This window comes from Pteropus medius, unplaced genomic scaffold (assembly GCF_902729225.1).
Source record: "Pteropus medius unplaced genomic scaffold, Ma_sr-lr_union100, whole genome shotgun sequence".
NCBI classification, from domain to species: Eukaryota; Metazoa; Chordata; class Mammalia; order Chiroptera; family Pteropodidae; genus Pteropus; species Pteropus medius.
Window position 1 is genome coordinate 17,270,506 of NW_024340692.1, and position 26,253 is coordinate 17,296,758.

The 26,253-nt window shown below is 32.5% G+C and overlaps 1 protein-coding gene across 4 annotated transcripts in view; it reads left to right on the forward strand.

The window, feature by feature from the left end:
* Window positions 1-26,253, forward strand: part of SMC5 (structural maintenance of chromosomes 5) — an 83,607-nt gene that overhangs the window by 33,026 nt on the left and 24,328 nt on the right. For all 4 annotated transcript variants that reach the window (XM_039838095.1, XM_039838329.1, XM_039838171.1 and 1 more), the window contains exons 8-13: window positions 712-783; window positions 12,673-12,928; window positions 15,817-15,971; window positions 19,237-19,350; window positions 24,573-24,667; window positions 25,304-25,436. In XM_039838095.1, coding sequence (XP_039694029.1) covers window positions 712-783; window positions 12,673-12,928; window positions 15,817-15,971; window positions 19,237-19,350; window positions 24,573-24,667; window positions 25,304-25,436 — 825 coding nt within the window. The remainder of the gene's footprint in view (window positions 1-711; window positions 784-12,672; window positions 12,929-15,816; window positions 15,972-19,236; window positions 19,351-24,572; window positions 24,668-25,303; window positions 25,437-26,253) is intronic.

The window sequence follows — 26,253 nt, forward strand, 5'->3', positions numbered from 1 at the left end:
TTTGTCAGTTTACTTGTAAGTTTGATTCCTTAACTAGAAATTCTACCACCACAGTTCAAGATCCTAATTATCACTCTTGGAAGGTTACTACTATATAGAAATTTCAGGATATTAAAAGAGAAAAATGAAATGCGATTATTTTAATTACAGGAGGATTCAGAGTAGTATTCCTAGAAACATTGAACTCCTTTTGTGAATTTATTATATTGGCTTTGTAATTTATATGCTTTTTTGGAGGAGGGCGACAGAGGAAACTTGATGTTTCTTAGAATAACTAGTAAAATGGCATATGCAATATTACCTGTAATTTGAAAATATAACTAAAATTTTAATTTTATTTATCATGGCTTTCAACTTTTAGGGAGATTTTGGAGTCATAGATTATTTTGAGTGGTTTAAGTTATGGACCTTGCTATCCTGTAGGATTGTTTTGAAGATCAAATGGAAGAACATGAGAAAATAAATGTGAAGAGATAAACATACACATGCATATTGCTGCAGTTATTTTTAGAATCAGTAGGAATAACCTTTTATAGATTTGCAAATAACTTGGTATTTTTGGTGATAATTATGTATTCGATTTGAAAGAAATCATGGAAAAACTTTGTGAGTTAACTTACATAACAACTTAATATTTGGATGGGTGGGGACACATAATTGGTTTGCTTGAGTTTTTAACTAACTTCCCCGCCTTCTGTTTTAATCTTACAGGCAACAGATATTAAGGAGACGTCTCAAAAATGTAAACAAAAGCAAGATGTTATAGAAAGGAAAGATAAACATGTAAGATTTTGTACTGAAGTTTATATTTTGCTAATTCGCTCTAGTTTTTGTGTTCATGTCTGGATTATGGGACAGCCTCTTTGGGAATTGTCTTAAGATCCTCCTCATTCTCTATTAACTTAATCTGTAAGGGAAACTAATATTTGGAAATACAGTAGTAACAGAGGAAAATTAGGAAAACTTGCTTAAAACTATCCATAGATGTGCATTATGATCTTTGTAGCTGGGTGGCTATATAGTTTTTTAATAGGGTAATGGTTAAATTGGATTTAGTTACCTTAATAGCAGAAATTAAATTATAAGGAATTTATTCTGTTGTTTATGTTAAGAATAGGGCATTAAAAAGCTGATTACAAATTCTTTTTTGTGGATAGGGCTTGATGGCAAATTATTTTAGAATGATTGGGCAAGAAAGTGGGCTCTTTAGTTAACAGATCCCCAAATATATATGGGTTTCTATTTTCCAGGACTATTCAGAAACTAAATATCGAATTATCTATCTTAGGGGTAGCTGTATATAATTTGAAGCATTCTTGGTGAAGCATTAGGTTTATCTCTGTTTTCAAACATACACCTTTTTCTATACCTTTATCTTCAAATTCTGGGCCTCTTCCATTAGCTTCTCTAGAGAATAAATCCCAAATTTCCATGGCAGAAACTTGGCTGCCGGTGTTATGTGCTCAAGGTGTGTATGGGATCGGGGGTGCAGGGACATTGAGTAGGATGTAGAGCGGAGGTAATTCTCTTTTATGTGATATCTTTTATACTTGACATTTTCTAGTTCTAAGAGTCTTTGGGATTTTTTTCCTTTCCTTTTCTTTTTCTCTTTTTTTTTGGAATACTCAGCTCTTTTCACTTTTTTCTCTTTACTCACCTTTTCCCTTGTGGTTCCTATAATAGGCTGCTAAATTAGTCGTCCCTTTACTATCTTTCATCTTTTGAATATTTATTGAAATCTCTAGTTGCTGGTGTCTCCTCCCTTATTCCTCTCTTTGTCCTTGTGGAATTGAACTCCTTTTATTCCATTTCTATTACAGTTAGAGTTTAGGAGAGAAATGGCATAAAATTCATCTTTTAAATCCCATACAGGAGTATCATGTTGATAGGCTGTCTGATGTTGAATGATTCTTGCATTTCTGTCATAACTCTTAGTTGGTATTTTAATTTGCATTTCTGTCATAACTCTTAGTTGGTATTTTAATACATTGCTAGATTCAGCTAGAAATTCTTATATTTAGGATTTTTTGTACCATTTGAGATGGGTCTAAGATTTCATTTTTTTTCTTTTTTACATCTTTAACTGGTTTTTCGGAATCATGTTGACTTTTCAAGTAGTTTTATATTCCTTGGACCAGTATTTTCTTTGTTCTCCCATTATATTTGCCAGAGTTTACCACTTTTATAAGTTCTTGAATTTTTAGCTTTTTCCCTTTTTTAAAAGAGTTATAATTGAGATACAGCATTATATTAGTTTCATGATTTGTTATTTGTGTTTGTTGCAAAATGACCACCATAATAAGTCTAGTTAACATCCATCACCATACATATTTACAAAATTTTTTAACTGGATGTTTATACCTTTCAACTCATATCACCAACTCTCCAACCCCCCACCTCTGGCAACCATTAATCTGTTCTCTGCTTATTTCACATAGCATAATGGCCTCAAGGTTCATCTATACTGTCATAAATGGCAGGATGTCATTCTTATTGTTGAAAATATTCCATATGTAAATATATATCTCAGTTTTTTTATCCATTCACCTATCAGTAGACACTTAGGTTGTTTCCATATCTTGGCTGTTATAAATAATGTTGCAATAAAGATGGGAGTGCATATAATTTTGCAAGTTAAATGTTTTTGGTTTTTTTTTTGGAAAAATGCCCAGAAGTGAAAGTCCTAGGTCATATTTTTAATTTTTTTAGGAACCTCCAAATTGTTTTCCATAGTAGTTGTACTAATTTACATGTCCCCCAACAGTGTATAAGGTTTCCCTTTTCTCCATATCTTTGCTAATACTTGTTGTTTCTTGTCCTTTAGATAATAGCCATTCTAACAGGTGTGAGGTGAATTATCATTGTGGGCATTTCTCTGATAATTAGTGATATTCAGCATCTTTTCATGTACCTGTTGGTCATCTCTATGTCTTCTTTGGAACAATGTCCATTCAGATCTCCTACTCATTTTTTAATCAGATTTTTAATTTTGGGGGTATTGGGTTATATGAATTCATTATATATTTTGGATAGTAACCTCTTATTAAATATATGATTTGCAGATATTCTTTCCCATTTGGCAGATTGCCTTTTCATTTTGTTGATGATTTTCTTTGCTGTGTAGAGCTTATCTTAATTTTTAATAAATACATTTTAGGGTATAACTTTTTTCTGGTTATCTCTTGGCTACATCTCACATGTGTTGATACATGCTTTTTTTTTCAGGTTAGGATTTTATCATTTTCATTTATTTAAAGTTATAAAGGAGTTCTCATTTAACTTTTATGGATTTGGAATTGTTAAACCTTTTTATGTGGAGTTCTGGTTATATTGCCATGGTCTAAATATGGTCTATGACTTTGTTTTAAAATTTTTTGAAACCTCTTTTGGACTTTCATTTTATATTTGATTTTGTACATGTTCTACATCTATTTGAAAAGAATCTACTCTGTCTTTAGGTGTGGAGATATATGTTAGAGCAGGCTTACTATAATTATATTACACAAATGTTCCACTTTATTTTTTTTACCTGATTTATTCATTTTTAAAGTTCAGTACTTCTCTGAGTATAGATTTGTGTTGTTTTGAAATTATATTAGTTTACGCTTCTTAGATTTTAAAGCTTTATTTTGTTCTTTCTGTGTCATATTTTGATTTATCTACTGTAAATAATATTACTAGCTTTTGTTTTGAAATTTTTTTCTATTTGGTGTGAGATAACTTTTTCAAGCAGTTAAAGGAGTTTTAACTAGTCATTTACAGTTGTTTTCTACTTACTTTGCTTTTTGTTTGATTCCTCCTGCTCTCTTTTCTTTTTATCGCTATTGATCACGGTTTTCTTACTCTGTTTTTTTTCCTAAAGTTATATATTCTAAACCTATTCTACTGATTACTCTTACAGTTTAAATAACACATTTTTCTACAAAAAAAATTTAGTATTTTTTTCTTCCACTTACGACAAATCTTAGTAAGCTTTTATTTCCTTATCCTGTACTCTTGTCAATATCATCAGAAATTTTGTCCGTTACTTAAAAGGTTATTTTTTACTGTCTGTATTTATTCAGACCTAATAATATGTTTTATTGGTTTATTAGATCATCTTACTTTTTATATCACACTTCTGGCTCCTTCTTTTGAGGAAGTAGGGATTTGGGGCAGGGGAGGTTTGTTGAACATTTTGAGTAGGTGTTTTAGAGAGGCTTTTTGGGTCATGAACGTTCTGAGTACCTGTATGTCAGAAAATATCTTTTTGGCACTCTAGAATATTAATATGGCTGGATATTGAATTCTAAATTACAGATTTTTTCTAAACACTTTGACAGTCTTACCTCAGTGTCCTCTTTGGTCCAATATTGTTCGTGAGGAGTAGCAGATATATAGGTAGGCAAAGACCATAATAGATAGACCCTTGAAGAAAAAAGAAAGGAAATTGAATTTGATTCTGTATGGAGTGAAAAACTGTGAGAAGGCTTTAGAAATTTTAGAGCCAGAGAGAAACAGCATGTATGTATGTTTATGTTTATTTATTTATTTTTAAAGCACCCTGGACTGCCTAATGGAGAATGGACTATATGGGACAAAAATAAAAGCAGGGAGTTACTTAGGGGGGTGTTGAGGTCATCTAGGCAAATGATAATGGTTTCAAAAAAATTCAGCTGATAATATTTACTCAGAGAATAGGTGTAAGGATTGAATTGTGGTAGAATCAAGGATCTTATCTAACTTTTTGACTTCACAGCTGATAGATAGTGGTGCCTTTTACTAAAATGAAGATTCTAGGAGAGGGAAAATAAAAAGTTCTGTTTGACTTTGTAATATATCATCCTTTTACTTTAAACCTGTTTGTGTCTTTCAATCCAAAATGTTGTTCTTATAAACAGTATATAGTTAGATAACGGATTTTTATATATTCTGCCTACCTCTACTTTTTAATTAGAGTGTTTAATCCATTTACATTTACAAGGTGGACTTTACATATACTATTTTTCTCATTTGTTTTCAGTATGTCTTAATGACTGTTCCTCTAGTCCCCAATTATTACCACCTTTTATATTAAATATTTTCTATTGTACTATATTAAATCCCTGTTGTTTTTTTTACTATGTATTTTTTGAGCTATTTTCTTAGTGGCTGCCTTTAGAATTAATAATATCTTAATTTATAATATCTAGTTCATATTAATACCAACTTAATATCAGTAGTATACAAGACTTTGCTCCTGTATAGCTTCATTTCCTACTCCCTCTTTTGTACTGTTATTTTCATATAAATTATATTTTTAAAATTATAAGTCTATCAACAGTTTTATAATTATTTTTTTATACAGTTCACACACACACACACACACACACACACACACACACACCCCTTCATTCAGGTTTAGTGTTTGCTAGAAGGACCCACAGAAGAACTCAAGAAAACATTATACTTAACAAATACTAGTTTATTATAAAGGATACAACTCAGAAACAGCCAAATGGAAGAGATACATAGGACAGGGTATGTATAGAGCTTCCGTTTCCTCTCTGTGTGTACTACATTCCCTGCACGTGAACATGTTCACTAACCCAGAAGCTCTGTAACCTCATTGTTCGAGTTTCAAAGTTTCATTACCTGGGCATGATTGATTAAGTTATTGGCCATTGGTCTCTCACCCTTCTCCCCTTTTTGAGGTCCGAGTGGGGCTGAAAGTACCAACACTCCAATCATGTGGTTAGTTCTTGTGGCAACCAGCCTCCATCCTGAAGCTATATAGGCACCCTACCAAGAATCATCTTACTAGCATAAAATCAGGTATCATCAAAAGAGGCTCGGTATGAATAACAAGATACACAAGATACTCCTTTCATTCAGGAAATTCCAAGTGTTTTTAAGAACTCTCAACCAGGAACCAGGGACAAAGACCAAATGATTGGTTGATTGATAATTTTTAAAAATTATATCATAATTGTCTTTAATATCAAATAGGAGGAAAAGTTACAAACAATAAATACATTTATATTACCTTTTGTATTTACCTATGTAGTTACCTTTACTGGTGCTCTTTATTTCTTTGTATAGATTCAGGTTACTTCTAATGACCTTTCGTTTCAGCCTGAAAGACTGACTTTAGTGTTTCCTGTAGAGTAGGTGTGCTAGTGATAAATTCTCTCAATTTTTGTTTATCTGTAAATGTCGTAAATTCTTTGTTTTTGAATGATGGTTTTGCTGATTATACAGTTCTTTCAGCACTTTGGATATGACATCTCACTGACTTTTGGCCTCCATGGTTTCTGATGAGGCATTAGCTGTTAATCTTATTGAGGATCTCTTATACATGAATTACTTTTTCTTGCCTTCAAAATTCTTATTTTTTAGTAGTTAACTATGATGTTTCTAGATGTTAATCTTCTTGAGTTTATTTTACTTGCAATTAATTGAGCTTCTTGGATGTGCAGATAAATGTTTTTCATCACAGTTGGGAAATATTTTGGTCATTATTTTTTCAAGTATTCTTTCTGCCTCTTTTTCTTCTATCTCCTGAGACTTCTCTTATGCAGATTTTAATATACTTGACAGTGTCCTATATTCTATTCATTTTTTTTTTTTCTTTTCTGTTCCTCAGACTAGACAGTCTCAGTTGACCTATTTTCAGGTTCACTTATGCTTTGTTTTGCCTGTACAAATCTGTTGAGCCCCACTGGTAAATCTTTTATTTCAGTGATTGCATTTTCTCCAGAATTTCATAAACTTATAAAACAGTTGGCTCTGTTTTATAAGTTTGATCTCTATTGATATTCTCTATTCAATGAGACATTATTCTCTTACTTTCCTTTAGATCTTTAGACATGATTTCCTTTCATTCATTGAACTTTCTTTTTTAATAGCTGTTTTAAGGTCTTTATTAGACCTTAATAAAGTAAGTCAATTTTGGGGCTACCTTAAGGACATTTTCTGTTGACTGCTTTTTTCTTATTTCATTGAATGTGTTGTAATTTTTTTTGGAACTGGACAGTTTAGTATGACGTGATAACTTTGAAACTAGTTGTCCCCTCCCCTAGGCTTGTTGTTTGTTGATGATGATGATGTTATACTTCAGTTTCTTTTCTAACTAATTCTGTGAAGTCTTTGTTGTCTTTTGTGACTCTTAAAGTGTCTGCTCAGTTAGCTTAGTGGTCAGCTAATGATTGGACAGATATTTCCTTAAATAACAGGAACCAGTTTGTCTCCTAGGCTTTGTTGAGGGTCTCTGAATGCGTGTTGGGTCACACCTTCAACAGTTCAACTGGGCAGTTTTTTCACTTACCACTAAGATTTAGTTGTTTTTCTTGAGTTAGTAGCCTCTAAATTGTTGCAAGCTTTGATTTATTTTCATTGCAAGTTTACAACTCTTTCAGTCTTCACTTGCCATTTGCAGAGCCTCTAGATGATACTTCTTTGTACAGAGCCTTTGTGATTGCTGAGGACCTCCTCTGGTCTTTCTGGAGCATATGCATAGCTCTGGGCATGGACACAGTTCTGTTCATACATGTGGCCTAAATTCCTAGGAGCTTCCAAAGCTTTTCCTTTTAAGTTTTATGGTTAGCTTATTTGCCACAACTCTTATCATGTGTCAGGCAACTGTGGTGTTAAACAGTTGCCACTGATTGTTTTTGACAGATACTTTCAAGCAAAGGATTGCAGTGTGCAAGCTGTGGAGTCAAGTTAAATAAAGACAAACCTCGTATGTAAGATTTTCCAGACAATTGCCAGGCAGATCAGATAATGTCAGTTCTTTGAGAATGAGAATTTGAAAGAGCTCTAACCTGTTCTGATCTCTCAAGTGACTGTGAGGCTGCTGACTTCACTATAATTGTGGGCTTTTGGTTTTCAAGGCTGCATTGGAACTGGGGAGAGGGGGAGGGGAATGGGAATAGGGAATGTTCAAAATACCACAGAGCTTGCTGTTTTTTCCAAAGATTCAGACATTTTTCTTGAATAAACACTTTCCAGGTTGTTGGAAGCCTTTGTTTAAATTCTAGAGTTCTGAAAAAGTTAATTTTGACAATTTTTGTCAATATTTTCATTTCTTTTATGAAGGAGTGATTTTTCAGAGTTCCTTACTTCACCATTCCTGATGACATCCAAATCTTTTCTATATCTACAGAAAAATGTTGCTGTGATTTTTAATAGGAATTGCATTAAACATGTATATTTAGGGAGAATTGAAATCTTTACTGTGTTGAGTCTTCCAATCTATGAACACGGTATGTCTCCAATTATTTAGATCTTTGATTTCTTTCATCAGTGTTATATCGTTTTCAGCATACAGGTCCTCAGAGTGTTTTGAGGACCTAAATTCCACCTAAATTTTTCATTTCTTTTCCTCCCCCTCCCTTCCTCCTCTCCTCCATTCTCTCTTCCCTGTCCGTCCTCTCCTCTACCTCTTCCCTCCCCTCCCCTCCTACCTCCTCTCTCCCCCCACCTCCTTTCTCTCCGCCCATCCTACCTCCTCCCACCTCTCTTCCCTGCCCTTTAATCTATTCCTTGGTACTTTTCTACATAGTCAGTCGTGTCAACTACAAATGGGGACAGCTTTATTTCTTCCTTTCTGATCCGTGTGCCTTTTATTTCTTTTCATCCCTTATTGCACTGGCTAGAACTTTTACAGCACAGTGTTGAATAAGAATGGTAAGAGTATACATCCTTGCCTTGTTCCTCATCTTAGGAGGAAAACTTTCAGTTTTTCACCATTAACTATATATTAGCTGTAGGGTTTTTTTTTTAATGGATGTTCTTTATCAAGTTTAGGAAGTTCCACTCTTTCCTGTGTTTCTGAGAATATTATGAATGAGTGTTGAATTTTGTCACATGCTTTTTCTTTATCTATCGATATGATCATGTACATCTTTAGCCTGTTATTATTGATGGATTACAATGATTGATTTTTGAATATCAAATCAACCTTGCATGCATGAAATAAACTCTGCTTGGTTGCGATGTATAAATATATAATTTCTTTTACATATTTTTGAATTCTGTTTGCTAACAGTTAAAAGATTTTTGTGTCTGTATTCATGAGGGATATTATTCTGTAGCTTTTGTTTTGTACTGTCTCTGTTTTTGTTACCAGAATAATAATTAGCTTTGTAAAATGAATTGGGAAGTGTTTCTTCTTCTTCTTCTTCTTTTTTTTTTGTTGTTGTTGTTGTTGTTGTTTATTTTGGAAGAGATTGTATTGAATTGTTGTTAATTCTTTAAAAATTCTTAATGGTTCTCAAATGACACTATCTGGCTCTGGACATTTGCGGGGGAGGGGAGTTTAAAATTATTAATTCAATTTACTTAATAGTTATAGGGCTATATAAATAATTATTTCATACTGGATGACTTGTGGTAGTGTTTTTTGAGGAATTGGTGCATTTTGTTTAAGTTGTCAAATTTATGTGTATATAAGTTCTGTTATCTTTTTGATGTCTGTAGGGTCTGTAACGATACAGGGATCATTCCTGATGTTGGAATTTGTGTCTTCTGGGATTTTTTTGGTTTTTGTTTGTTTTGTCTTGCTAGAGGTTTGTTAATTTTATTGTTTGTTTGTTTGTTTTTAAAGAAACAGCTTTTTGTTTCATTGATTTTTCTCTTTTTCTCTTTTCAATTTCACTAATGTCTATTCATATCTTTATTATTTCCTTTCCTCTGCTTGATGTGGGTATATATTATTCTTTTTTTAGGTTCTTGAGGTGGAAGTTCAGATATTGAAACTTCCTCTTTTCTTGTATATGGATTTAATGATGTAAATTTCCCTCATCGCTGCTTTACTTATATCCCACAAATTCTGATATGTTGTATTTTTATTTTTGTTCAGTTTAATGTATTTTTTATTTTTATTTATTTATTTTTTGAGATCACAATTTGTTTTTTCATTCACCTGTTGGTGGACATTTAGGTATTTTTTTGGTTTGAGGCTATTACCAATAAAGCTTCCATGAGTATTTTATACAAGTTTTTGTATGAACATATGTTTCCATTTCTCTTGGATCATTTTCTAGAAGTAGAATATCATAGGTGGATATTTAATTTTCAAAGCAGCTGTGAAACTATTTTCCAAAATTATGTAGTTTTAATTGATAAAAATTGACTTATGATGGCTTGAAATTCTTTTCAATAGTGGTCCTTCACCATAAATAATTTGAGAAATACTGCTTGGAGTAGCCTTGGAGGGGTTATATTTAGCTATTTAAAAGAACTCTCCTTACATTATACAAGGTAAAGCAGAATGAGTACAGATGGAGGTAGGGTGATGGATTTGAAAAGAGAAAATGCATTCTAATAAGAGTACTCCTATTTTAACTATGCTGTTAATGAAGTGTGAGACAACAGCATTAGCTGAATGAGTAGAGAGTATGTAGCAATAAAGGACTGAGGAAAGGGAAGAAGATGTGAACTTAGAATGAGAGCACACATCTATTAGAGAAATGTAATAGGTCGTTTTGTGTCTGTTTAAGCTTTGTGGCCACAAATTTAAAGTGTGGCCGATTTTTGAGAGTTTCTGCAATTAGTTCAGTTGCTTAGATACAGATAGATAGAAGGTATATAGTTAGGTTTTAAAAGAACTAGGCTTTTTCCTGGCTAATGTGACATTGGTAGAGCGTCACGAGGTCTTTGCAAGGGAGTGGTTACAAGATTGTGGAACCTCGGCAGGTAGTGGGAATAGGAATACCATAGTAAGTAAATGGAAGACAGGACATGGTGTTCAAAGAATAGGATTGTAGAAATACAAATGGTGTGATTTGGAGGGATTTACATGATCGAGAATGTAACAAACAGTAAGAGATAGTGGTTGGTGGAAGGGTGGGATAGAAGACAGTTGAAGTTGAAGAAGTCAAGGAATAGAGAGGCCAAAGAGATTGATTTTTCTTTATGTGTGTTGAAATCTCATGATGACAGGCATAATGAGGAAGAGGAAGACATTGAGTCAGTCGAGTGGTAGGTAAAGCCATTATTAACCAAAGTGGGTAAGGAAGAATTTTGAGGGCAGTAGCTAACGTAGCAACAAAGATAACGGATAGTAAAATCTAATCCAGTGGTCTTCAAAGGAACTGAAATGGGGCTTAGTTAACAGAGGAAGTAGTACAGTAGGTATAAATGGAGACACCTTCCCCACTTCTGAGTTCTAAAATACTCTTAAGAATTATGGCAGGAAACGGTCACCACTTCAGAGGCCTCTAGGGAGAAGCGTCTTCCAGGATAGCCAAGTTTCAGTTAGAACAAGAACATTCGGAGCTAATCATGAGTATGATGGGATTAGTCATGGTAGTTTCTTGAACGAGTTTTTGGTAGCTAGGATCTCTATTTTGCTGGGAATGCAAAGGTTATATTTATTAAATTTCTTGTCCTTTTTCATGGACTTGGACTGCCTCTTGTGTTTGGTAATTTTTGATTTATACCTGTCTTCTGTAACATGCATATATATTCTTCTGAATGGCTTGGACTTCATGGTTTCCTGGCGGAACACTGTGGCTTCTTGTCTGCATCCTTGTTTTAGGCCCATTGAACATTTTTAATTTTCATATATGTAACTTAATTTTTTAAATATTTTTTCTCCATATTTGATATAGAAGAGAGTATTTTGGCATATGTTTAGTTCATCATCTTAACACTGTCAAAGCTAAATTTTTAGGAAGAAGAAATTGATACCATCCCAAACTTCCAACAGTAGGGAATAGGCTAAAATGTGGTATAACCATATAACAGGACATGATTGAGGTATTAAAATTTAATTTTGAAGAAAAAAAGTTTTTACTTTGTGAGGACATATGGGATAATGAGAAATTGCTCTCAATACATTTTTAGTGATGCCATTTAGTAAAACATGTTCTGTAGATAGGTATTAAAATGTAAATGTTTAAGGACATTAGGATTATAGATTTTTTGTTTCTGTATTTTCCATATTTTCTATAATGAATGTTACTTTTAGAGGGAGTAAATGAGTCTTGGAAAGTAAATTAATAGGCTAATTATGTGATACGCTAACCTTATCTATTTTAATACAAAATTCTATTTTTGTTAAAAAACAAATTGGGTGTATAAGCGTATATTTAGGTATATGTGTTTCTTAAAATCTTGACACTGTCTTAGGTAGACTTTGTTTGGTTTTGACAAAAATTTCATTGACAACTTAAATGACTTTTAAAAATAACTTACCCTGAATATAAGTCAGTGAATCAGAACATGTGGGTTGATGTTTAAAAATCTTTCAATATTAACTTGAAGTGTTAGTTGAAAAGAATTTTGTTGAAAGGAAATAGTTTCCGTTTAAAATTAATAGTTTCAGTTTAACATCATCATTTTATTATTGCTAATTTATTGAAAGTCTGTCACACACCATGTGACTTGATGTCAGTCTTAGGATGTGAAGCGTGTATTTACTTCCTATAAATATTTAGCAATTTGGCTTCATAAATATCTTATTCAGCAGATATTTAACGAGTGCTGACTATATGCTAAGCACTACTCTAAGTACTTGGGCTATATTAGTGAACAAAGAAAGTTATAGGTAGTCTGGTAGGTGTAACTGTCTAATTCTAGTGGGATACCTTTTAGTGAGGAAAATACTCATGTTCTTAAGAATGTTTGTGTTCTTAAAACTATAAAAGCCTTATAAAAAAGGGGAAAAAAACAACCTCCAATACTAACCTACTTTTGTTTTATTAGATTGAGGAACTTCAGCAGGCTTTAATAGTAAAACAGAATGAAGAGCATGACCGACAAAGGAGAATAAGTAATACCCGCAAAATGATAGAAGATTTGCAGAATGAACTGAAGAGCACAGAAAACTGTGTGAATCTTCAACCCCAGATTGATGCCATTACAAATGATCTGAGACGAGTTCAAGATGAAAAGGAATTATGTGAAAGTGAGATCATTGATAAACATAAAGAGAGGGAAACTCTAGAGAAGGAGAAAAAGAGTAAGTTTTATTAAACTTAGAATGAAGACGTGTTTATAAAATGGAACTATATCTCTGATGATGAGTTTTCTTCCCTTGTTATGTCTTTAAATGTTCAAGTCTAGTTCCTATTGAGGAAACACAGCTCAGTTATTCAAACTTAGTGCCTTAATTACCTTTATGTATTATTTATCATGATTAGCCACTGGCTGACCATTGTTTTAGGTCAGATTATAGCAGTTAATTCTCTAAAAATGCTTTGTTTTCTTTACAAGTCACTCGCTATTTTTCAGCTCAATTTTAAGTTCTTTATTCTAGTCTGGTTAAGCTTCCATTTGCTTTACTTCTTGAAACCTGTCCAGTTTTATCTTTGCTTTTCTTTCTGCAGACCCTATGGATAGTTCTATAGCATTATTCAAATAGAGATCTTATATTTTGTCTGCTCAGTATATATAAGATGAGTAAAAAAAAGACCCCATTTTTATGTTTATCAAAGTACTAGATGTTTATGGTTAAACGAAAAAAAAAAACTAGAAGGGTGGCCCAACCTCTTTTTAACCTTCAGACCCACTTTCAAGTGTAAACACTTAACTGTTTTAGTTTTTTTCACAGTCCTTTACATATTTTCTACATATTCTCATTTCACCATAGCTTGATTCATCAATTTTTGATATTTTGTTACTTTAGATATAGATTTCAGCTTCTATCTTTGTAATGCCTCAAATGAGATTATATTAATATTAGTTATTAATCATTAAACTTTATTAATATTGATTTATTACAAATACTTTTACATCTTTTGTCATAAGTACTTCTTGACTATACACTGTAAGCTAAAAATACTAGTACTCCCATCCTTTTTACTTTTCTCCCTTCTCATATTCTAACTTATCTAATCTGGAACTCATTTTTACATTTTTAAGACTGAAAACATTTTATTGAGAATGTAATCAAGTTTGGTGTGGTCTGTTTATGGGTTAATTCTAAAAGCTAGAAATATTAAGTATTGTTATTACACCAATGAAGCTTATTCATAGCAATGTATTACACCAAGTAGTGTATTATGACCTAATTCTCTTTCATTGATAGCGTTTTAAATGGTTTTAATTTACCTTTTCTAAAAAATATCATTTGCTTTAGCATTTACTTAAATTGAAAAAAAAAAAAACCACCTATCTTATCAGGCATTCTCTTGTGTTCTGGGGCCTTCCCACCTCCTTTCTAAGTTGATGGTTAAGACCTCCTGCATGGCAGTCATCTGGGATTAGTCTTGGATCCTTTTCTGTGCTGGATAAAGCTGCTCCTGAATCCCATCTTCTGTTTTTCTAAAATTACTCTCATGTTTTGTTAGAGTACATCTTCAGGTAACCTCCTCAGAAGAGATATTTGGAAATTAATTTCATAGTCTTTGCATCTCTGAAAATATCTTTATTTCATTGTCGCCTTTTCTTGATTTTGTCATATATGTGATTCTAAGTTGAAAAGTTTTTCTCTCATAATTTTGATTGCTGACTGTGATTGTCTTCTGATTAGAAATCTAGTGTTTTCTCATTCTTTTGTATGTGACCTATTTATTTTTGATGGCTTAAAGATCATATTTTATCCCAGGTGTTTGGAAATTTGAGAATAATTTGTTTGGGGTGGGTACATTCAAGAAGTATTGACACACAGGCTGTGTATATGAAGGAATCACGCCTGTTCTCAGCTTGTCTGTGATGCCACAGTTTCTCTCCCCTTCATCTCTTATGTCATCCTCAGTGCCTCCCAGGTGTGAGAGAGGAATATGAGTCACTCATTGGGCTCCTGAATGGAAACCTAAGTCACAAAAGCCACAAGGAGGCAGAGAACTAGAAGGCATATAGGTTGAGAGAAGTGTCAGGAAGAAACATTCACAATTTTTGTCCATAGAGCTCATTCTCTCACCTCCTGATCTTTATGTTACTCTCTATGGGTGCTGGTATTTTGGAAAGTGTTCGCTGTCTTATTTTTTGAGTCTTAGCTCTGGCACATATCAATGAACTGAACTTTGGCAAACCAACTGAACTTTCTGATTTACCTTTTCCTTATATCAGATTGATAAAAATTGTTTGCTTGACCTCATCTGGTTTGTATCTAGATACGATGAGCTTATGTGGAAGTTCAAGTATTTTACAAGTGGAGATTTGTAGTAGAGGTCCTTAGCTTGAGAATCAAAGCCCATTACCATGCAGGGCATCTCCTTCTACAAGGCAAAACTGGTGAAGGAAACAAATTGAAGATCACTAAATAAAATAGCATCAAAGTAAAGTGGGAAAGGATAGTCACAAAGTGCCCAAGAAATGACCCACCTTAGGAGGGATGTTTCTATTAAACTCAGGAATGAGTAATGGAAAATATCAAATGTCATATGATTTCACTTGTATATGGAATATGGAGAACAGGATAAATGAACAAACAAAACAGAAGCATACACATACAGAGGCATTTTGATGGTTACTAAATTGTGTGTGTGGAGGCTTGGGTAGGATAGGTGAAAGGGGAGGGGAATAAGAGGTATAACTTGGTAGTTGACGAAATAGTCATAGGGATGTAGAGCATGGGTATTATAGTCAGTAATATTGTAATAATTGTATGATGTCAGATGGGTACTGAATATATTATAGTGATCACTTCATAAGTTATACAAATGTCTAATCACTGTGTTAGACATCTGAAACTAATATAATATTGTATATCAGCAGTAATTTAAAAATAAAAAATATTTTAAAGTTTTGACGATTGTTAAATGACAAAAGAAGATATAATATTACTATGCCGGGTGCCTGTTGAGTGGTGTTTGTAATGTGTGGATCTAAGATATTCTTTTGTATTATTATTTTACTAATGAAGTTTTCAGGAAAACAGTACTTAGTTTTATTTTTCAATTTTAGGTGTGAATGATCAAATTGTACAATTTGACAATCTTATGAATCAAAAGGAAGATAAGCTGAGACAGAGATACCGTGACACATATGATGCTGTTTTATGGCTGAGAAATAACAGAGATAAATTTAAGCAGAGAGTCTATGAGCCCATAATGCTCACGGTAAGAAATTTTCTTCATCTTGGTAGAATCTGTTTTATCATAGATTTTTGTTGTTTTAAGAATTCTTTGTCTTATTTACACCCCTGGTTTTCCATTACTTGTGGCAACTGGTATACTGCTGAATCCATACACAAGTATTGACCAAGGACCCTTGATCAATACACCTGCGAACTTTTTCTAGAAAGAAATGAAAATACACCTTATTGACTAAGAATCGTGTATAAAATCTGCTTGATTAGCTGGTTCCTTCTGGCATTTGCTTTTCTTAGGTCATAGCAGGCAATAGATTAAGTGCTACCAAAGGAGTAGAAAACTGCTATAAATAAATATGTTGATATGAGGATCCTGACAGAAGATAGACAAGAAAATCACCTACTACAAAAACAGAGCATTCTGAGGATTCTGAGAGTGAAACCAACAGTTTGTTGACCTCATAAACATTTGATAGCTCTTATATTATAAATTAAAACTTACCTGAAAATGACTTAAGGATTGTTTTTGCTAGATAATTTTTTTTACTTTAGGAAAGAATGTATCATTGCAGGATTCATGAAAAGTTCTATTTTATCTAACCCATTTTTGTGTTATACTTTATTAAATCATTTCATATAGTTCATTTTCTTATAGCTTACATTATCAAAATTAATATGCATAATACTGTATTCTCTTTTTGCTCAGGTATGTGTTATTAGAATATTTTTGGCAGATCAAGAAGGGAATATATATTTTGGACTCAGGCATTATTGTTTTGATTAATCTGGTAAGGATTGGAAGAAAATATAAGAAAAAATATTGTGATCCTTAATATAATAAGTAACAATCAAGTATAATTGTCAAATTTTTATTTAAATGCCAACCTCAAAATAATACTTTAGAACTTTATTAGTCATCCTCTTGTCACTTAGTTTTCTAATAGTGGTAGCCTATATTACCAAGTCGCTTTACTTGCTGGCATACATTGACATTTTAAATTATATTTGAATCTTTGAGATAAAAAGATATACTCTGCTTCTTTCCCCTAATAACCCTTCACATTTCCTACCACCTCCTTCCAGCTATATTCCCACACACACTTACTTTTCAAGATTTAGTTGAAACACTACCATCTTCATAGGCAAATCAGCAACATGTAAACTTAAAATTTTAGTCATACATCTTGTCAATTATCACTTTTTCCATGAGTTATTTCTAACAATTTCAGTATAGAATTAGAGGCGTGCAAAGATTTTTTTACACTTACACTCCTCACAGTAGTGTTCATAATGGCAAAGCGATGGGGCAAAGGAGCAAAATTTTCAAAGATATTAGTCATGTAAATTACTCTTTGTATTGGATTACTTTGCAGCCATTAAAAATGGTGCTGTAGGTCCCTATGTATATAAAAGGACATTTAGGATATGTTAATGAATTATAAAACATTATAGGGTAGAATGTATAGAAAGATTTCATTTTAAAAAATTGTGAAATAGGATGCTGCCATTAACCACCAGATCATCTTGGAGTACTATATATACTTCCTGTGTCTACCTGTCTGAGTCTTACTACTGTGACTATAAAGATGTGTCTTTGGAAAACTTTGCCAAATATTGTCTTCACCAATCTCAGAAGAAGCATACTAAGAAACTGATGAAGCTGTAGAACCAACAGGTGGCCAGATCTTCCTTCAGACCATGAATGCAGTGGAGTATGCATTACACTTGGAAAAAAGTGTGAATCAGTCATTACTGGAAATGAACAAACTGGCCAGTAAATGACCCTTACTTCTATGATTTCCTTGAGACTTATTACATAACAAATAAGCAGGTGAAATTCATCAATGACCATGTGAATGACCATGTGACCAACTTATACAAGATGGGGGCTCTGGAATCTGACATGACAGAATATCTCTGACAACTACTCCTGGGAAAGAATAATAATGAGAGCTAAGTCCTAGCCTGGCTTACCCAACCCTATAAAAAAAAAAAGTGACTTCCTATGGTCTTATTAGCATTACTTTACTCTTTCTATAAGTTGTAGCAAATACCCACATATATTTTCCTTCATTTGTACGGTTCCTTCCTGTAATTTGGTACCCCTCAAAAACATTGTGAAACAATAGACAGTAAATATTTATAGTGTTTATGTCCAGGTGCTATAGTATTTTATGTGGTTTTGTTTGTATATCTATCATTTTTTTACACTGATTGAGATTCTATAATTTAAAATAGAGTAATATTGGCCAACATTTATGTAGCAAGCACTGCACTACTTTTTATTATACTCTTTTAATTCACATTTATTCCTATGAAGTATAGACTGCGTACTGTATCCATTTTAAGGATGAATTAAACTTTTCAGAGATTTAAATAGTATTTGATCAAGATCACACATAGGATTTGAAGTGACATCTGTCTGACCCCATAGCCCTAGTTTTTAACTGTATGCTATATTTCATTTATTTCTATATTTATACATAGGGTTATTTATGTTAAATATATAAGACATAAATACCTTCTCTTTCGTAAAGATTTACTTTAAGAAAGCTGATCTCCATCTGCTGGACCTATTTCTCCTCTAAATTTGCATAGATGGCATTTTTTATGTACCTGTATTATAGAGATTTGTGTTTTGCTTTTCAACATACTTGCCATTTGTGATAAATAATAGATTATACTCTTCTTGAAACAGTATTTTCCTGACCTATCTTAGTATCTTCAATACACTGAGCCTCAACATGTGAAAATGCCTAATTAGTTAATATTTTAAAAATAAATTATTAAGTTTATGCTCTAGTGGTACAAACCTCGGGTTTCTCTTGAAGGCACTCATAGTTACAATTAATCCATAGCTAGTTTGTTTTCATTAGTTTCATAAAGTTTTATTCAGTTCTTTGTGTTTTTGTGCCAATCATTTATTACCATGTATAACATGAATTCCTCTTGAAGATTAAGAAGAAAAATATTAAAAATTCGGAGACAGATTAGAAATGTTTATACTCTAAGGTCACCAAAACTATTTCAGTGTTTTCAATGAGTTGACCAAAAAGGAACTTATTAGATAATATCAAAATTGCTATGCTTTAGGAACTATTTAAGTCTTAGCTTTATTTTACTATGTATTAGATGTTTCTGGGTAATAAATAGATGTTTTACAATGTTGACCCTTTAATACTATTTTTTTTTTGTCTTTTTCTCAGGCATTTAATAAATCTAAGTTAAATACAATTATATTCTAGTAATCAGTTTGAATTACGTGAAAATCAACTTTTTTTTGTTTTGTTTAGATCAATATGAAAGATAATAGAAATGCCAAATATATTGAAAATCATATTCCATCTAATGACTTGAGAGCCTTTGTATTTGAAAGTCAAGAAGATATGGAGGTTTTCCTCAAAGAGGCAAGTACTAACCAACATAATATTTTAACTCACTTGGCACTCATCTTGTAATGAATTTTAAAATTCAAACTAGAGCAAAAAACGATAATGACTGATTTGACCAGCAGTAACTCTTATGTAAAAATCATTCAGTTTTGCCAACTTCTTTCCTATCTATGCCATTATTGGGGATCTATTTTATAAAGAAAAACAACCCATAATTTCCTCTAATTTATTTTGAAATTCTCATTTGGGATTGATATGAAGAGTAATTCTGTCACTGTGTTTTAAGAGACAGAAACATCATAATGATGGACCTTTGGTCTTCAGCATCCTTTTGAAAAATGGAATGAACTCAGGTTTTTTTTTGGATGAGAAATCAATATGTTGTTATGATATAAATAAAACCACTGTCAAAAGAATGAGAATCTTGTATCAGACTAGAAAACACCACTAAGAATCTAAGCCACAGAAAGACAGTATGGTTTTGTAGTTAAGAGCATAGTCTCTACAGGTTAGCTGCCAGGATTTGAATTCTGGCTTTGTTACTAACTTGAGCAAGTTGCCTAAATGTTTTGTGCCTTAGATTTCTTATCTCTAAAATGGAGATAATATTATCTACTTCAAAAGATTTTTGTGAGGATTAAATCACTTAGTAAATGAAAAAGTATTTAAATAGTACTTGTTAGCTGTTTATTATTATATATCTATGTAATAGTAATATATAGTTAGCTGTGTATTTTGTTAATGTAAGATTTTTTCCTTTTGCATATGCCTCTACTTCTTTAAAAGCTCCAGAAAAATTGGGTTTAGATTTCATTTTGTTTAAACCTTTGCTAGTAAGTCTAAGTGAGGATAGGACCCTGAATCATTTCAAGTGGGCCTCTGTTTCTCTGGTACACAAGTGATTGGAGAGAATCTTTACTTTCTTTGGCTTTTATCTTATTGTCCTCTGTCTGGTGTGGGAGTTGGGGAGGGTATGTGAATACCTGGTGACTGGATAAAAAGGTTGAATGGATAAAATTATAAAATGAACTCCAAGAACTTGAACATTAGTGTATTTTAGAACTATTTAAGCCAAAACAGTGAGTTAGTAATCTGGTGTCAGAGCTCACTAAAGAAGCAGGTTGCTTGGTTTATGAGTCTGTGAAACATGGCACACTGTGAAGGGTCTTCAGTTAGGTGTTAGTAGATGATTTCTATTTTTCAAATCATGCTAGCTTACCTATACTGAAGAGCTCGCTTTGCATTAAAAATCCATGCTTCCTCTGTGCTAGAGTTTTGAACCATATGTTAATAATATGACATCGGTTCCTCAAAATGTGACCTTTGTTATTTTTTTCTTGTGCTGTAGCAACTTTCCATAGCATCTCCTCAGTAGGACCAGGACTTCCTCTTACATGTATTACTTATGGATTTTAAATCGTGAAATTTATTATATATAACCTTCTTCTTGTACCTACTAGAATACATTTCCTATCCTTAAGTAACTTATAAACCATCTTCACAGTTTTTGCCATTTACTATACTACTATGTACTACCTTCTCAATTTTTGCCATCTATGGGTACTAACTATACTATTATTTAATATTTTTCTTTAAATCACTTTTTACTACTCAAAATATTTTAAAAGGAAGTATGCCACTACCAAATTGGAAAAAACATAATTATTATAACAATAAAGTTAATAAAAAACTGTAGTAAATCCTAGATCTGTACTGTTGCTTACTGAAAGCAGAGAACATGATTAAAAATATAATTAGTTAAGGACATTCTGACAACATACAGAAACTTTTTCCTTGGTATGATTAGAAATGTTGAAAGAGAATTGAAAAAAATTATTCACTTTTATTTAGTGTAACCACTCAAACAATACATTTTACAAACTTACCCTACATGTGTCGTTGATAGATTGCTTCATAGCCAATATTGTTTCATCTGTATTGTTTCATCTATACTTTACTTCTTTTTAATAACTTTATTTTTATATAACTTTAAACTTACAGAAAAGTTGCAAGAGTATAGATGGAAATTCTGTGTACCTTTTACCCTGATTCACTATTTACATTTTTCCCTATTTACTTTATTATCTCTCCATTTGCAAAGTACAGTCAGTTTTGCTATCACCCAATATATGTATTTCTAAAAATCACTGTGCTGTACAAAATTGTACAATGAAAACCCACTAGGCCTAGGAGGAAAAAATCGTAGCACAGTTTTACATATTTTAAATTGTCATGAAATACACAAATGTAATAAATATGGTACTTTGTTTTTAAAAAGATCTGAAGTTGGCTTGTGGAAGTAGGTATTGGAAGGGTTCAGTTTGTGAATTATGTAGCTGGTCAAACAATTAAAAGCGCTTATCTGAAACCAGATGTAAAGTTGCAGCATGAAATGTGGTTGGGTGTGGCTCATAACGTGTTGACCTGAATAGCTGGTAGATGTTTGAGTGTGTATGTGTCTGTGTACTCATGTACAAATTATGTGTATTCCTATGCAGCTCAGTTCAACTGGGTGTGGTTTTCAGCATCCACCTAAAGAAAACATCATGTTTCTTGTAGATATAATTGTATATAAACAAATGTGAAATTCATGTAATGCTTAAATTGTCTCCTGTTATATCAATTGCTTGGAACAAATCTGTCTTCAAAACAAGCATTATAGCAAAACTTTTTCTCTTTGAATTATGTGTGTGTAAATACTTTGAGACCTCATAATATCCTGTTCTTCACGAAACTAGTAGGTTCAAGAATCATTCATGAGCTGGCATTCTATGTGGAAAAGCTTTTTTTTCCTTCCCTATTTACTTACATAGCACAGAATTTTATTTTTTTTTTATGGATTATAATCCATTACTGTTATTTTAATGCTCAAATTGTCCCAGCTTTGGCCAGTGAGACCTTCCTCAAGTTGACTCCTGTGTTCTTCTGTTGATGTATTGCCATCAGATTTTGAGCACTACTTACTTTTTGACAGAACAAGATACTGAATCATCTTAAACTTACTCAGTTTGGGTCTCACAGTCAGCCTTTTTCTTAAAGAACAAACCCTAGTTCCTTTTAGAAACCAAGATCTGGGTACTAGATTTGTTCTTGCTGCTAGTGTCTCATTTCTTCTAAGTCTTCACATGCAAACTTTTATATCTGTATTTCTTTATTTATCTAGAGAACAAGAGAACATTAGTGCAGCATGCGTTTACACTGATATTTCCAGTTACAATCCAACACAACAGGGTACCTTCCAATCTTTCTTCTTTACATATTTGTAATCTACTTCTGTAGCAGTGAAAAACATAGCCCTTTATCAATATATTTACTCGTTTGTTCAGTCCTAGAATACTGTGAAAGTAGTTTCAAGAATTTATGTTTTACATACCACATATGAATGAAATCATATGGTTCTTTTCCTCTTCCATCTGGCTTATATTTCACTTAGCATGATACTCTGAAGACCCATCCACGTTGTTACAAATGGCAGTATTCCATCCTTTTTATGGCTGAGTAGTATTCCATTGTATATATGTACTGTATCTTCTTTATCCAATTATCTGACGAAGGACAGGTTGTTTCCATGTCTTGGGTATTGTGAATAATGCTGCAGAGAACACAGGGATATATATATCTTTATGAATAAGTGTTTTCTAATTTTTCAGGTAGATACCCAGAAGAGGGATTGCTAGATCATATGGTAGCTCTATTCTTAATTTTTTGAAGAACCTCCATCTTGTTTTCCATAGAGACTGCACCAATTTATGTTCCATCAGCAGTATATGATGGTTCTCTTTTATCCACATCCTCCAATATTTGCTGTTATTTTACCGAAGGTAGCCCTTCTAACAGCTGTGAAGTGGTATCTCATTGTGGCTTTGATTTGTGTTTCCCTTACAGCTAGTGAGGTTGAGCATCTTCTCATGTATCTGTTGGCTGTTTGTCTTCTTGGAAGAAGTGTCTGTTCAGATACTCTGCCCATTTTTTAGTTGGATTGTTTTTGTTGTTGTTGTTCAGTTGTATGAGTTCTTTATATATTTTCTTCAGTGGAGATATCTGTTGCAAATATCTTCTCCCATTTCGTTGGTTGCTTGCTTGTTGGGTTTTTGTTGTTTTTTTTGTTGTTGTTTTTGTTTTTGCTATGGAGAAGCTTTTTGGTTAAATATTGTCCCATTCATTTATTATTTGCTTTTATTTACCTTGCCTTTGGGGTCAAGTCCGCAAAAACCCCTCTGAGACCAAGGTCCATGAATTTAGGGCTGATGTTTTCTTCTGTGTATTTTGTATTCGATTTGTTGAGGATTTTTACATCTGTGTTCATTAGCCTATACATTTTTTTGTGTTGTCTTTGTCCGGTTTTGGTGTGAGGGTAACGTTGATCTCATAAAATGAGTTAGGAAGTATTCCCTCTTCAATTTTTTGAAAGAATTTGAGAAAGATAGGTATTGAATCTTCTTTGAATGTTTGGTAGAATTCACCAGTGAAGCCATCTGGTCCTGGAATTCTTTTACTTTATTGTGCTCCACTACATTTCTAATACGTCAGGATAGTGTTGAAAAGTGGTAAGATTAGACATCGTTGCTTGCTTTCTGTCTTAGAGGGAAAACACTCAATAGTTCACCATTAAGTATTTTATCTGCTGTACATTTATCATAGATGCCCTTTATCAAGTTGGGGAAGTTTCTTTCTATTCCTAGTTTGCTGAGAGTTTTCATCACGAATAGCTATTGAATTTTGTCATGTTTTTTTCTGCCATCTACTGAGATGATTATATGATTTTTATATTTTATTTACAATAAATTACATTGGTTGATTTTTGAATGTTACATCAATTTCACATACTTGGTCATGTATATTGTTCATACACTTACTACTGCATTCTGTTTACTAATATTTTGTTAAGGATTTTTGCATATATGTTCATGAGAGATATTACAATGTTTTTGTCACATTTTGCTATCATGATTATCCTGGTATTATAAAATGACTTAGGGAATGTCTCTCCTGTTTTCTGAAAGAGTTCTGATAGTATTACTTAATTTTCATAGAATTTATCAGTGAAAATGATAAAAGAAATGGACTCTTTGTAAAAACACATAATTACATGTCATCTCACTAAAAGTTTTTCTTATAAGTACCATTAAATACCCTGTCAGTGTTTGAATTTCTGATCATCCTATGAATGCCAGTGGGAATATGGTAACATTTTGATCGACAGGAGTTGGTAATTATTTTCTTTTCCTTATATTCAGGTTCGTGACAATAAAAAATTAAGAGTAAATGCTGTTATTGCTCCCAAGAGTTCATATGCAGATAGAGCACCTTCAAGATCTCTGAATGAACTAAAGTAAGTCTTGAAAATATTATTAGAACTAACCTGTTCCCTTTTGAATAGAGTAATCATTTACCATTTAAGTCTATTTCGATTATCTCTGTCACATAAATGTTTGTTGTAGGCTACATTATCTTCCTGTAGGATCTCTATTTAAGTCAAAAAAGGAAAAATCTAGGCCCAGGAACAGACCATGGTATAGTTAGTATGTGATGGTAATGTTTTAAATCAGTGGAACAGTATTGGACTATTTAATAAAAGATACTAAAATTAGTTAGTTATTGGTTAGTTATTGGGAAAATAAAATGAGAAATCATCACTTAATAATGTAGAAATAATTTCCAATTTCCAGAAAGACTAAATGGAAAAATTGCAGTTATAAAACAGCTGTAAGTAAATATTTTAACTCTGGAGGTAAGTAGACATTCTAAATGTAAAAGCAATAGGAGAAGCAACAAAAGAATAGATTAATAGTTTGTAATCATAAATATATTATTACTTTGACAAGGAAATAAATCTCAATATTTATCACTTAATTTTAAAATATACAGAGAAAAAAGATTTATTTGTTGTTGATCGGCCACTTGTCAACTCAGTTTTTTTTAAATGATATTTTAAGAAGAAAAATCTAATAGATGCTTTTCCTTTCAGACAATATGGATTTTTTTCTTACTTGAGAGAGCTGTTTGATGCACCTGCTCCCGTCATGAGTTACCTTTGCAGCCAGTATCATATTCATGAAGTTCCTGTAGGTACTGAAAGGACCAGAGAAAGAATTGAACGGGTAAGAAAGTACTAAATCAGTACCAAAAACGTAGTTCTGTTAAAATTTCTTAGCTTAAAGTCAAGGAAAAAGTGTGAGAAATTTAAAGAAGCATGTCATTCTGGTTCTGATCACACAGAAATTTTCTTTTTTATAATTTTAATATGGCATAATACAGCAATTGTTGACTAATACTTTTATGTTAGGGGTGATATGGAGTTACTGAGAGTAAATAAATACTTAATACCTGTAGAGTAATTAAATAAGTTAAAACCTGCAAAGGAACACCTGGCACTCTTACCTGATTCTACCTTGCTTGATAAAACCTATGTTGAAACATTAGGTTAATGGTTTAATCATTTAGATTCTTGTATTCTAGATTATCTTTCAACAAATTATACTTCAGGATGGTAGGCTGGGATATAGAAATGGTTTGGTAAACCCTCCCCTACTTAAAACTTCCACTTAAGATTGCCTCATATGTGAGGCAATCTTAATAGGATCTCATTTTCCTGGCTAGTATAGCTAAATAAACTCTTACTTCCAATATTCTGCTAATGCCACTTAGAATTTTCTGCTTAGAAGTAATCTCTAAGACGCCAAACCACATTTGTTGTTTTTATCATAGAAATGGGGAAGAAAGCTCTTCAAAACAGATTTTTCCATAATGCCATCTTGCCATGTTAATACCACTTGTAAGCATCTAGGACCCAATTATAGACCTAATAGCTATTTATAATATTGAATTTATTAGCAAATGTGTTCAAAAATTTTAACAACCGGTGTACACATATACTTAGGATAATTCATTTGCAATTTGAGGACTCTATACTTCAAT